The 13,206-nt window shown below is 34.9% G+C and overlaps 1 protein-coding gene across 1 annotated transcript in view; it reads right to left on the reverse strand.

The window, feature by feature from the left end:
* Nucleotides 1–1,827: 1,827 nt before the first annotated feature.
* The window catches only part of LOC108362864 (uncharacterized), a 64,467-nt gene continuing 53,088 nt past the window's right edge, over nucleotides 1,828–13,206 (reverse strand). The window contains exon 3 of the mRNA XM_017616011.1: nucleotides 1,828–2,443. Within this exon, the coding sequence (XP_017471500.1) occupies nucleotides 2,081–2,443 (363 nt within the window). The 3' untranslated portion in view covers nucleotides 1,828–2,080. The remainder of the gene's footprint in view (nucleotides 2,444–13,206) is intronic.

Genomic DNA, 13,206 nt, shown 5'->3' on the forward strand with positions numbered 1-13,206 from the left:
CTCAGTGTCATTTTGCGCTCTCGATTCCCCCCTCTTCGCCAGATTTTAGGTACGAGAACACTGCTATTAACTTGTTTATTTCTATAAAAGGAAATATTTTGCAAAATATTTTTGTGAAACTTCCATTCCGCTAAATGCAACGGCTTTTTGTGAAAATTTTTGTATTACTAGCACTTAACTTTTGGTGGTCTTTTCAAACAATTCATTTGCACTTATATTTTCCACCTTCGGCACGCTATGTTTTATATCATGATTTTTATACAGAAAATCTAAAAACATATGTATATGTAACTATGTATGCATAGTGTTTTAAATGTTGGTACTCTTTCGGCTAATTTAGTACACTTTTTTAGTGATTTGGTACAAAATTAAAAAACTCATTTATCATCCCTGGGTTATACAATCCTGATTGGTATCACTACATTTGATTCTCTTCTTGTAACCGTCTCACTACGATCATTTGAATGTTTACTTATGCTATCATTTACATCTTTCATTCCAAAAATAATGCGAATTGGGAAATTATTTATAGGTTACCGGCACCAGCAACGTGTGCCAGCCAGTTGCGGATTTAAATGAGCCTAGAGCCGACAAGCAAGTTACGAAAATAACACAATTCCAGACTGAAGATTAAGAAGCACGGTCGCTTATCAGCCACCATCCTTCATCTCACACCCAAGGTAATATTGTCACATACATACATATGTATGCATGTATTCAAATAAAACCAATACCTTTGTATAAATGCTGATTACACGGTGCTACAAAAAATACACCCGAAACAAAACCTAGTTTTAGGTTGTAGGTATGATCGAATTCAACATGAAAATACGTCCTGTATAGTTTCTGAACTCTCCATTTTTCTTTTATACCAAAAAACCCGTTGACCATTTTCCATCCGATTTTAAAAATCGAACCAGTTTTGCAAAGAGGATTTATAGATTTGTAAAACGATGTATTGCAATATATTGTTAGACTTAGTTTGTGGGGAGTTTTCATCGGTTAAATTTTAATGAGCCCATATTTTTCTTAATTTTTTGAAATTCCATCGTGGTTAATTTCAAAAATTTCTATGAAAGTGGCCAACTACGTGGTCTTTATCAAAGAGAACATTTATTTTCGAATAAATTGATACCTCATCCAATGCAATTGCATAAAAATTGGCGAAGTTAGGCAATTTAAGCAAAAATAAGGCTTTGAATTTATATGTCTATGTACTGGAGTGTAGGTTTTTTGAGCAGTGTAGCTAAGGAGTTCATCAATTTACTCAAAATTGATATATAAAATGGCTCTTAAGCAAACAAATTATTTTTCATACAATTTTAGGAAAATGGGCGTGGCACCGCCCACATGTATCATATATGCGTATCTCAAAAACTACTTGATTGATCTCGACCAAATTTGATATACACATTGAGCTTGGCCTCCTTAAGCACCATGTTGATTATTTTTTGAAATCGGTCAAACATTTCTCCCCCTGAAATATAGCTAGCCTTGAGTTTTTTTGAAATTACCGTTATGTGGGTGGAGCACGTGGTTTTTGTCCGATCCTTAACGTTGTTTTTTGTATAAAAAAATGGAGGGGTCAGGAACTATACGGGACCTATTTTAATGTTTACTCTACCATACCTATAACTTACACTCGGTTTTGTTTCGGGTGTATTTCATTTTTTTTGTAGCACCGTGTTATGAATTTAAACGCACGCATTTGTCTTTTTCTTTGTTTTTCAATCAACTAAACATTGATGCCCTGTTGGAGTTGCCGGCCACATACGCACCAGTCGTTTCCATGGTCCATCGACAATTTATAAACATTACTTGTAATCATTTTCGTTGTTTATAGGTATGTATATGTATATTATAATCATAAATTAATACAAAAAAATATTATTTAACTAAATAGTGAGGGTATATGAAAGTTTAAAGTTGAGAAAAATAGAAAGAAAACAATGATCATATTAATACAGTCCAGAAAGCATCTCTGCTTATGAATAGATTAAATTTAAAACGAAAGAAGGCATTTTTGGTTTCTCTTCAGCTATTTCTAGTATAGCTGCATTATCCATTTGGTTACAGCACCTTAGATGCGCAGGTTAGGGTTTGTATAGCGCACATACTTCAGAAGGGCATCGTTCTCCTCACACACAAATGGCTTCTTGTGGTGGCAGGCGACATCGTGCCAGTTTACACCATCATTGTAGAATTGGTTCAGCAGAGCTAAGCAATTTTCCGGAGCACCATTTTGCTTGTATTCACGGTTATCAGGCTGCGGAAGGCCAATGCCACCACTGGGCGACCAATCTCCCTGCGAACGTTCCGAGGTGGGAGCCAACTTTTGGAGAGTGGCGGTCCAGAACCAACCATTGATGTTAGTGGGCTGCAAGTCGGGACGTTCACAGCCCTTAAAGTCACATAAACGACCGCTTGTCCAGATATATTTTACCTAAAAGACAGAGAGAGAAATTAGAACCGACTAGTTAATCAGTACAAAATTAATATTAATGAAAGCATGTATAACAGTATGAAATGTCTGAGGTAAATGAAAATTTTCGTATTCTTTGGCTTCTTAAGCTTTCGTGAAGAAATGCCTTGTCAGTAGCTATTTTTCGTCTTTAACCTTGGTTATTGCTATAATATTGCTTGGGCTTCTCGATTGTTGTCTAAAATATTCAAAAGACTTAAGCGAAGAACTTCAGTTAGTTTTTTGTTACAAATTGTGAAAATTGTAGTTAACTTTACTTCAACTACTGAATCCCTTTGAGACTTACGAAAATATTGACGATTATAAAAAGCTAGTGTTGCCATGACAACTGAAGCTGGTAATATTTTTTCAGCTAATTCAAATTTGAAATGGTTGCTTAACCAATTGTTTGGTTAACGTATTGTTTAAGCGACTTATGCATTTCCCGCATAAACAAAGAATAGCGAACTCCCACACGCATTTATATTGCATTGCCCGCATTAACCAAGTGCAGCAAACAAACACACGCACTTCTCAACTGCCGCAGAACAAAACCTGCTAAAGTAGTTAATTGCTGGCACCCCAAATCATGCTCAACAATCCCGCTTGATGCCTCACAACTCTTCCGGAGTTGTATCACGGGGCTCTGTATGGCTTTCGGTATACAGAGGTGGTATAAATGTTACCATTGGTCACAGCGCATACCCTCTCAGTGAGTTAATCACATATGGACAATATACTTCTAGAGTAAAATATAAACATTTCATGCGCATCCTCTAAATTTATACTTAGAAACGTAAAGTTTTTTACCAGCAACTCTTTCGACAAGAGGCACAATTTTGAAAGGCGGTCCCTACTAAACTTGGAAAACTTCTTTTGGACTATAATGTATATATACAAATTCGGTTTCAAGTATATATTTCTGCGTTAACCTTGTATCTGCAAAAGAGTTATTCTGGAGAATGTAAGAGAAAATGCTTATTTTCTTCCACTAGGATACAATAAACACATTTTTTACTCAATATTCCTGGTTCTACTAATACTAGCGAGCATCGACAATAAGTTTTCATTTTATTTTCAAATAGTGTGACGCTTAAACTTTTGTTAAAAGTGGTATTATTAGTTTTCCCAAAAAATGTAGAAACGGACGATATATACAATAGAATCCAAAAAATCAGCGGCATGGGATAACTAAATGGCTAGGTAAGTATGTATGCGTCAAATGAATGCGACATAAAAGTGATTTGCAGCGTTGGCGCATGCGGAATCAATTGCGACCGATAGAACATATTAAAATTAATGAGTGACAACAAAATGTAATAACCAGGGAAAGGATTTTTAGGACCTAAAAACCTAAAAAAAGGCAAAATAAAATAACGAAATAGGCTGGAAAAGGCAAAATAAAATAGCGAAAAAGGCACTAGGTATTGCAAAAAAGGCAAAACAAAATAGCGAAAAAGACAGGAAAAGGCACTAAAAAAAGGACAGAAAATACGAAGAACAATCAAAAAAATACATTTATTTTAGAAATTTTTATAATAATAATAATAGATTGGCGCTTACACATATGTTAGTGTTTGGCCGAGCTTCTCCTCCGACTTGTGGCGGGCGCCTTGATATTTTCACACAAAGCGGAGGGACCTACAGTTTTACGCCGACTCCGAACGGCGATTGTGTTCTTATGAGAAGCTGTTTTTCATGGCAGAAATACACTCGGATGTTTGCCATTGCCTGCCGACGGACGACCGCTGTTAAGAAAAAACCTTTTTTCTATATTTTTTGCGATGTTGCTTTGACCAGGGTTTGAACCCGGGTGCTGCGGAGTGGAAGCGCGCACTGCTTAAACTACACCACAGCGGCCGACCAAATGTTTATATTACAAGTAAAAAGAGAAAAACTATGAACTAGTTTCATTATATGAAAAATTTGTACTTGGAATCTTTGACTATTTTATCCTTTCGAGTTTCTAACTCATAAAACTTTAATCCGAATAGTTATAGAGCATTTTGCATTTTGAAGTTTTCTGGAAGCATTTTAATTCGATTTTCGCGAAGAAAAGCCTTGAATGTACTAAATGTGCACACGAGGTAAGTTGATACAAGTGGAGCCCAATTTAAATATGGAACGTTTGAAACGTTCATATTATCAGGAATAAGGGCGTTTTCCTCGCCCTTTACAATTTTATCCACACCCATTATTATCTCCAAGCCTACGTGAGCTGAGAAAACGGCTTTGAATTTTTCCAACACCAATTTGGCAAGAGGTCCCTGCGCTTCTATTAGCCGCATGGGCATGTGTATATTTTTTAATCTTAAAAAAAAAAATTGTAAATGCTATAATCACTTTTTTAAAGGCAGAAAAGGCAAAAAAAGGCAAATATCTTAAAAAAGGCAAAAAAGGCAACGTCAAATGTGTATATATGGAAACAGGGAAAGCTAAATCGTGGACATTCTTGATCGGATATACTCTATCTCTTTAGCAGAAAAAAGGCAATTTCCATAAAATCTGAACCCTGGTAATAACAGACCCATATTTCATTAATCAGTTGGGTTTATAATAGTTATAAACACACACTTCTGTTACAAATCTGTGTTCGTATGGAAAAGGAGCTTATGTCGAAAGGCTGGCTTTAGTATAAATCAGCATTCGCCGCATACGATTGCGAATGACTCACTGGCGCTAAGCCGTTGAACACCGTTTGGCAAATAAACGTTCAAGAAATAGTTCCGATACTAGCAAGTCAATATTCTTATTAAGTCTTATCAAAAAATTCCTTCTCGTTTAAAGAATAAAGGGAATGTCGCATTATACTAAAGCCCGCCTTTCGACATGAGCTACTTTTCGATATGAACTCAGATATGTATGTGCAGAAAAATTTCACGTCAATCAATCAAAAAATCACAACAATGAACGAAAATTTTGGTGTTTGATTGATATAAAATGAATTGGTTAAAAAAGAAATATTCAAGTGGTAAAATATAACAGCAACACCATTGTTGTGTGGTGGAAAGTGGCAGAATAAATTTAATGAGCTAATTAATGTCAAACAAGAAACACAAGAGGCTAAAACCAGGTGTCTTTTACACATATATGTATGTATGTACATTGTACCTACATTACGGTGATTCCGAATTTTTTGTTTATTTTTTTCCTCCGAACCATGCTCAAATGTTTCGTTAGATGCCAGAATAAGTCTCAGAAAATATGAGCACTTAATATTAACATTAAGAGTGTCCGCATCGCACTTTTCGATTTCCCATAAGAATAATACAGGAACAATTTTTTTTTTCTACTTCTGATGTTTATATTTAACGAATGATACGTTGTAATGTAAAGGTCTTGGAGTATTTTCTTAAAGAATTGAACGCTCTACAAAAAAGGTCAAAAGTCATTTTTCAATAAGCCTACTCGGTTAAAAGTTATTCGAGGTCAGTCGAATTCACCATTCTTTCGAAGACCTTTACAGTACAACTCATCGTTCGTTAAGTATAAAAATCAGAAGTAAAAAAAACACCTTTCGATTTCCCATAAGAATAACACAGGAAAAATAGTTTTTGTTTTAATTCTACAGTACAGTACAACGTATCGTTCGTTAAATATAAAAATCAGAAGTAAAAAAAACAATTTTTCCTGTGTTATTCTTATGGGAAATCGAAAACTGTGATGCGGACATTCTCAATATTAATATTAAGGGCTCATATTTTATGAGACTTGTTTTGGTGTCTAAACGAAACTTTTTAGCATGGATGCGAGGAAAAATTTTTTTTTTCTGAATCACCGTATCATACATTCATATGTCTATGTTTACACAATGAGTATGAGTAAACCTATGTATTGCAATTCATACAAATTTAGACATACAACACATGCACATACAAATGCCATTCTTATTTATAAATCCAAATGCACTCTATTCATGTACATTAATATCTATGTATGTTTTTATACATACTTAATTGCAGCTTAAAGCATTTAAGACTGGGTTGTATTGAGTCCGCTGTTATTGCCATTGACATTCCCTTTTGTCATATCACACCTCAGCTGCCAACGGCAAGCTTAACCACATTATTTATTTTTCACTTTCTCTTAGGAAAAAAACGGACAAAAACACACGACAACGAAAGCTAGCAAACCGTTATATGAAGTATGGCTTTTAGCTAAAAGGGTCAATAAGCTGTAGGGAAGTGCGGAAATACAAAACGTTGATACGTATGTACTTATATACATGCGGGCTTTTGTAAATATGTACATATATGCGCATGCAAATATGTATACAGAAAGTCAACAGAAATATGAAAAATCGTATCTTAACGACACTGGCTAAGTCTTAGCTTGTGGACATTACTAAAAGAAAGTGAGTCCACCTGTTGAGGTGCTCGTTTGTTATATAGTTCAAACACATACTCATATACATACTTATATGATGTACGTATGTCTTTATATACATATAAATGTATATACATATATATATTTAATACCTGAAAATATTGCGAAGCTCTCAGTTCAGATTAATAAATGCAAATACTTATGCATTTAAAATTTAAAATTTAAAATTTAAGAATAAGAAGTTTAAATATTGGGCGAATGTGAAGAGTTTAACACCATTATTCTAGAACCCGAAGTTTCATAATTCGTGTTTCGTTGCTATGTCACGAAAAACGAAAAATCCACATGTCGCAATCCTTGCGGAAACATGTGCAGCATTACCAGCTATCAGTTGTTTTTTGAAGACAGCTGTTTGAAGGAAAACAGAGAGGAAAAGAATTAAAGTAACACCTAGTAAGGTTGTTTGATTTTACATACATATTTTGAAGAAAATGATGGATTCTAAAATATTTGCAATTATAGCAGCGGAGTAAAAGGGCGCTATGAAAATGAATTCACAAAGGTATGCGGAGCTGTCGGGCATAGAAACCATGCACGCATCAATGTCAGCTTTTGGTTGAATTGTTGAACCACAAGCCATAACTCTTCTATGCTTGAAAAACTGGTTCTCAATCCAGTTAATGCAATAACAGCTTCTTCTACGTTATTGAAAACATGCACTTTGTTAGGTCCACCACCTGTTGCGCTTGCTTCTGCCTTCGGCCGCGCTTAGGGATTATAACCCTTACTAGGTAGAATTTTCCTTTCTGTGTTGCCGAAGAAGAGGGGCTTCCGCATGTCAAAGGTTTACAACATTTCTTGTGCATATCACTTCGGCTACGCAGTCTACAGTATTTTTGCGCAGAACCCACGTCGAAATTTGCGAAAAACTGCATAGTGCAAACCGAGTTTATTAATAAGCTAGTGCTCGAAGATTTCAATTCCTTTCCACTTTGTTTTCCTTCATTAAGCTGTCTTCGAAAAATAACTGATAGCTGGCAATGCTTCGGCAAGGGTTGCAGCATGAGGATTTTTTTAAACCTCCTACCGTCCTGTACCGTATTTATAATTAATAAACTTGATAAGGATGTTCACATAACAGACGACTAAAGTTCCCAAAAATGGCGAAGATATGTTTCTTTCCATCTGTCTTTCGGTATACTATTTGATTGCGTTTTCCCACAAAATTAAAATTTTGAAATAATTCTGTATATTATTAAACGTGCGATGTATAGTAGGCGTTGTACATAAATAGTGTTAAAAAGGGAATGTAAAAAATCCGCATAAAAAACTACACATTTCGATTCACTTTTGAAGAACGTCTACGTATACATATATTGATCATACAGTACATACCACACGCAAGTATAAGGTTGATTGTTTATTGAATAAACATATACACGTACATAAGTATGTATATGCAACGGTAATAAGTAGTATATACGCTCCGATAAAGATGGAAAATCCGTTCCACCGCTAGCCGATTACTCCTGTATGAATGGATGGATGAATGAATAAGATATACAGAAATTTCTCATTACTTCCACTTTTGCATATTAGATAATGTGATTTTCTTTTCCTCTACCTTACTTCCTATTCCATTGTAGATTTACGAAATTTTCACTAACTTTGCGCTACGTCATATTTTAGCCGATTTTTAATTTAATTGAATTGCAACATTTTGCGTGTATCCTCACTGCATAATTAGCTACAGTGCTCTATGCTTATCTCTGCATTTTAGTAAGTTAATTTAAAACGTGGAAAATTGGTTTTTCCAACCAGTGACTGGTAGATAAAATCTAAATACATGCACATATGTATATATGGAATTATGTACTCATGCACCAGTGCTGTGGTGAACGTACCATTTGACACTACTTCGACACTTCATGCGATGTCCGTTGAGCGACAGAAGGCGTCACTGGATGACGCCAGACGATTCGCTACGATTTCACATTGCATTACCGGAACGTAAAGGTTATTTTCATATTGAACTTTGTATAATAAGGAAAGGCGGCATATTTTTTCTTGCAATTTTTCCATGCGGTACGCATTTGGATATTATTATTACATATGAATGGTCGCTTCAAATAACGTTGTAACCGACAAAATTATACTTTTACAAAATAGAAAAAAGCTTGTTTACTGACGCACATACGGGGATTTGATTTGGTTTTCTACTTTTTCGGTATAGCAGTGTTCAAGAATCTTACTTCTAAAAAAATAAAATACACACATTAATATCTTCAAAGTTAAGGAAACTATCTTTGAACAAATCCATTCATATTATGACCGCTGTGGTTAGAGGTGCGGACCTGGTTTCGATCCCTGGTCCGAGGTACATCTAAATTGAAAAGGTTTTTTCTAACAGCGGTTCGGTAACCACATCCAGACGCGCACCACAAATTGGAGGGGAAGAATAATAAAAATGTAGGCGCTAAAATGTTATTATTGTTATTATTATTATATATTACAATAATAATAATTATTATTATTGATATGTTTATTGTATAATAAATCATACAAGAATTTTAAACAAACTAGGCACTAACAACTACGGTCTTCAGCCTATGCACATGTAATTTGTCTTTAGTTCAGTGTTGCCACAAAAAATTACCAAATTCCTCAAAACAAATGAAAAACCTTCAAAATCCGAACAAATTACTCAAAGTTTTCTTATTTACTATTTACAGGTACTTAGCCTAAAAATTAATTGCATCCTCTAATTCAATTGGTACATTTGTTCTTGCGGTTCAAACATTTTTATTTTTATACCTTTCATGACCATGAAATGGTATTACAACTTTGGTCTGATGTTTGTAAGTACCAGAATAAGAAGAGATAGACCCATTAAAATGTATACTTAAATGATCAGAACGGCGAGCTGAGTCGATTTAGCCATGTCCGTCTGTCTGTCTGTCCATCTGTTTGTATGCAATCTAGTCTCTCAGTTTTCGAGATATCCGAATCAAATTTGGTAGGTGGGTGTATTTTTATAATGTATTAATCATTTGTCGGAACCGGAAGAATCGGACCACTATAACATATAGCTCCCATACAACTGATTGTTCAGATATGAGATTTTTCGTTATAACTTCTCCAACTTCTAGGAACATGAAATTTTGCAATACTTCCACCCATTATCAACAGAAAACTTAGAGTGCAAATTACAAAGATCGGGTCACTATAACCTATAGCTCTCATACAAGTGATTGTTCAGATATAAGATTTTTCGTTATAACTTCTCCAACTTCTAGGAACATGAAATTTTGCAATACTTCCACCCATTATCAACAGAAAACTTAGAGTGCAAATTACAAAGATCGGGTCACTATAACCTATAGCTCTCATACAAGTGATTGTTCAGATATAAGATTTTTCGTTATAACTCCTCCATTTAGGTAGCTAGACACTTGAAATTTTGCACGTTGTCACTTATTACCAAAATTATACTTTCAGTGAAAATGGCGAATATCGGGTCGCTACCACCTGTATCCAACATACAACTGTTTGTTCAGATATGAGATTTTTTGCCATAACTTCTTCGTTTATGCAGCTAGGAACATAAAATTCGCACCGTTTTCACTCGTTATTAACAGAATACTTACAGTTAAATAACAAAGATCGGGTCACTTTTACATATAGCTCCCATACAAGTGCTTGTTCAGATATGCGATTTTTTGTTATAACTATGCAGCTAGAAACATGAAATTTCGCACTATTTTCACTCATTATCAACAGAAAGTTTACAGTAAAATTAACAAAGATCGGGTCACTATAACCTGTTATTGCCCCCATACAATAGATTGATACAACCGATAAATTTCGTAAGCTATTTTATAAATAATAATACAAAGTCTACTGAGAAAATCGTCAAAATCTATGCTGTATAATCTTAATCTCTTTTACCACTGATTGTTCAGATACTAGTTTTTGCGATATATGTATCTTCTTTATGTAGGAAGCTAAACCCGGTTTACGTACCGATCCCACAGCAGTGAAAATCACTTAGATTAGTGCTATATAAGGTATATCTTCCATACCTCCGATTTTATATATGTATCTCCTCTATCTATGCCTGCTGTGAATATATAAATTTATTCAAATGCAGTAATCTGTTAACGTAAAATTTTCAGATGCTCATGAAAGGTATGAAGCCTTCGGCATAGCCGAAGACAGCGCTGTTCTTATTTGTTTATGCCTTGGTTTGTATATAATACTTCTGCAAATATATCAGTGCTCAATCTGGTCCTCAAGTCACATTTTTAAATTACTAAATATACGTTCTACTGAAGCATTAAAAAAGGGCTATATTAGTAACGCAGATATAATATTTATACCCGAGCGCACTTGTGCACAAGGGTATTATAATTTTGTTCACATAACGGTTGTTTGTAACAGGCAAAACGAATCGAAATAGATATAGACAAATGTATACATAAATGATCAGAATGAAGAGAGAGATTGATTAAGCGGTGACTGTCCGTCCGTCCGTCCGTCTATGCACACGATAACTTCAGAAAAATTGAGATATCTTAACGAAACTTTGTACGTGCACTTCTTTCGGGCGTAGGACGGATGGTATTGAAAATGGGCCAAATCGGACAATTTCTTCCAAACTTGGTACAGTTGTTGGTCTTGACAAAACATACCAAACGGCTGAAAAATTTTCAAATCAGACAATAATCACGCCCACATCCCATATAACGGTAATTTAGACAAATACGAAAACTTCGATGAATCAGTAAATACCGAAGCACATTTATTCAAAATTGATGTTTGCAATAATTCTTTAGCAAATTTTAGAAAATGGGCGGTGGCACCGCCCACTTATGATCACTTATATGCATCTTGGTAACCGCTCGACCAATATATACCAATCTCGGTATGGTCATTGTGCTTGCCACATAAAAGCAAAGCGTTGAAAATTATTGAAATCGGACTAAAATTACGGACACTTTTAATATAACGGTAAATTTCAGAAATGCTTGAAACTTCTATATTTCAAAATTTAAGGACGCTAATTTACTCAAAATTGATACTTACAACAATCCATTGAAAATAAGTAACAATTTTTGGAATTTTAGAAAATGGGCGTGATACCGCCCACATGTGACTATATATGTAAGTTTATCTCATTATTTCTAACTGAACGCTCTATTGAAGAAGTTTAAAATATGGGTAAAACCATCCATGCTTACCATGAAGCGGTAGTTTTCGGAAAGGTGAAATACATTTTTTTTGAAACTTGCGCCGGGTATTTAATGTTCGGCTCCGCCCGAAGTGAGACTTTCTTACTTGTTTTAATTGGAAACTTATATGAACCTGAAGAATCTTTTGATTCAAAAACTTTTTCCTAGAATTTTCTGGATCTAATGAAGAATCACTATGAATATCCTTATGATTGAACAATGAGTGTTCTTTCCATTCGTTTTCGAGATTTTGCAAGTTCAAAATAAGTTGAAAATATAACGATGGAATGAAAAAAATTATCGATAACATTTTGAATATTTACCAGCAAATGCAGATGTGCTTAAGAGCGAAAACACCACACACTAGGAATGTTAATCGCGGGATCCCGGGATCCCGGTCTTTTTAAGTCCCGAAAATCCGGGATTATTTGCCTAGATCCCAGGATTTTCGAGATTTGTAATTTACACTGGTGGCAATAATAGAAACGCTTTATGCTGACCAGTTTTGGCTGTATTTTTGTTTNTAACATTTTGAATATTTACCAGCAAATGCAGATGTGCTTAAGAGCGAAAACACCACACACTAGGAATGTTAATCGCGGGATCCCGGGATCCCGGTCTTTTTAAGTCCCGAAAATCCGGGATTATTTGCCTAGATCCCAGGATTTTCGAGATTTGTAATTTACACTGGTGGCAATAATAGAAACGCTTTATGCTGACCAGTTTTGGCTGTATTTTTGTTTTGTTTATTTAATACTAGCAGACCCGGCGAACTTCGTCCCGCCCAAAATTTTTATATATTTTATTGAAACTTTTTGGTCCAACATTTTCACGAACAATTCACGTTTACGATTTTCATTGGCACATTTGTCTGCTAAGATTAAGGTTTGGTGGTCATTTGCCGCTTTAAATAACTTTAGGAAAGTGTTATATCCAGTGTTAATTCTCCAGTTTTGCGGCATTTCATAGCACGGTTATTCGCAAAGCGAAATAAATTCTTTCCTCTTCACTCCCTGGCGGCAACAATGAACCGGTTCTATAGTGAATGTCCTAGAAACTTTACGGTATAGTAGGTGGCAATTTCAAAATGGGTGCGAATCATTGTTCTACAGAAATGCAATATACATATACTTATTTCAGACGAAATACCTTAAAAGTTTGAACGCATAATAATATTGGAAAATCACA

Source organism: Rhagoletis zephyria, unplaced genomic scaffold, assembly GCF_001687245.7.
Source record: "Rhagoletis zephyria isolate East Lansing unplaced genomic scaffold, Rhagoletis_zephyria_1.1 Rzeph_scaffold_01126, whole genome shotgun sequence".
NCBI lineage: Eukaryota > Metazoa > Arthropoda > Insecta > Diptera > Tephritidae > Rhagoletis > Rhagoletis zephyria.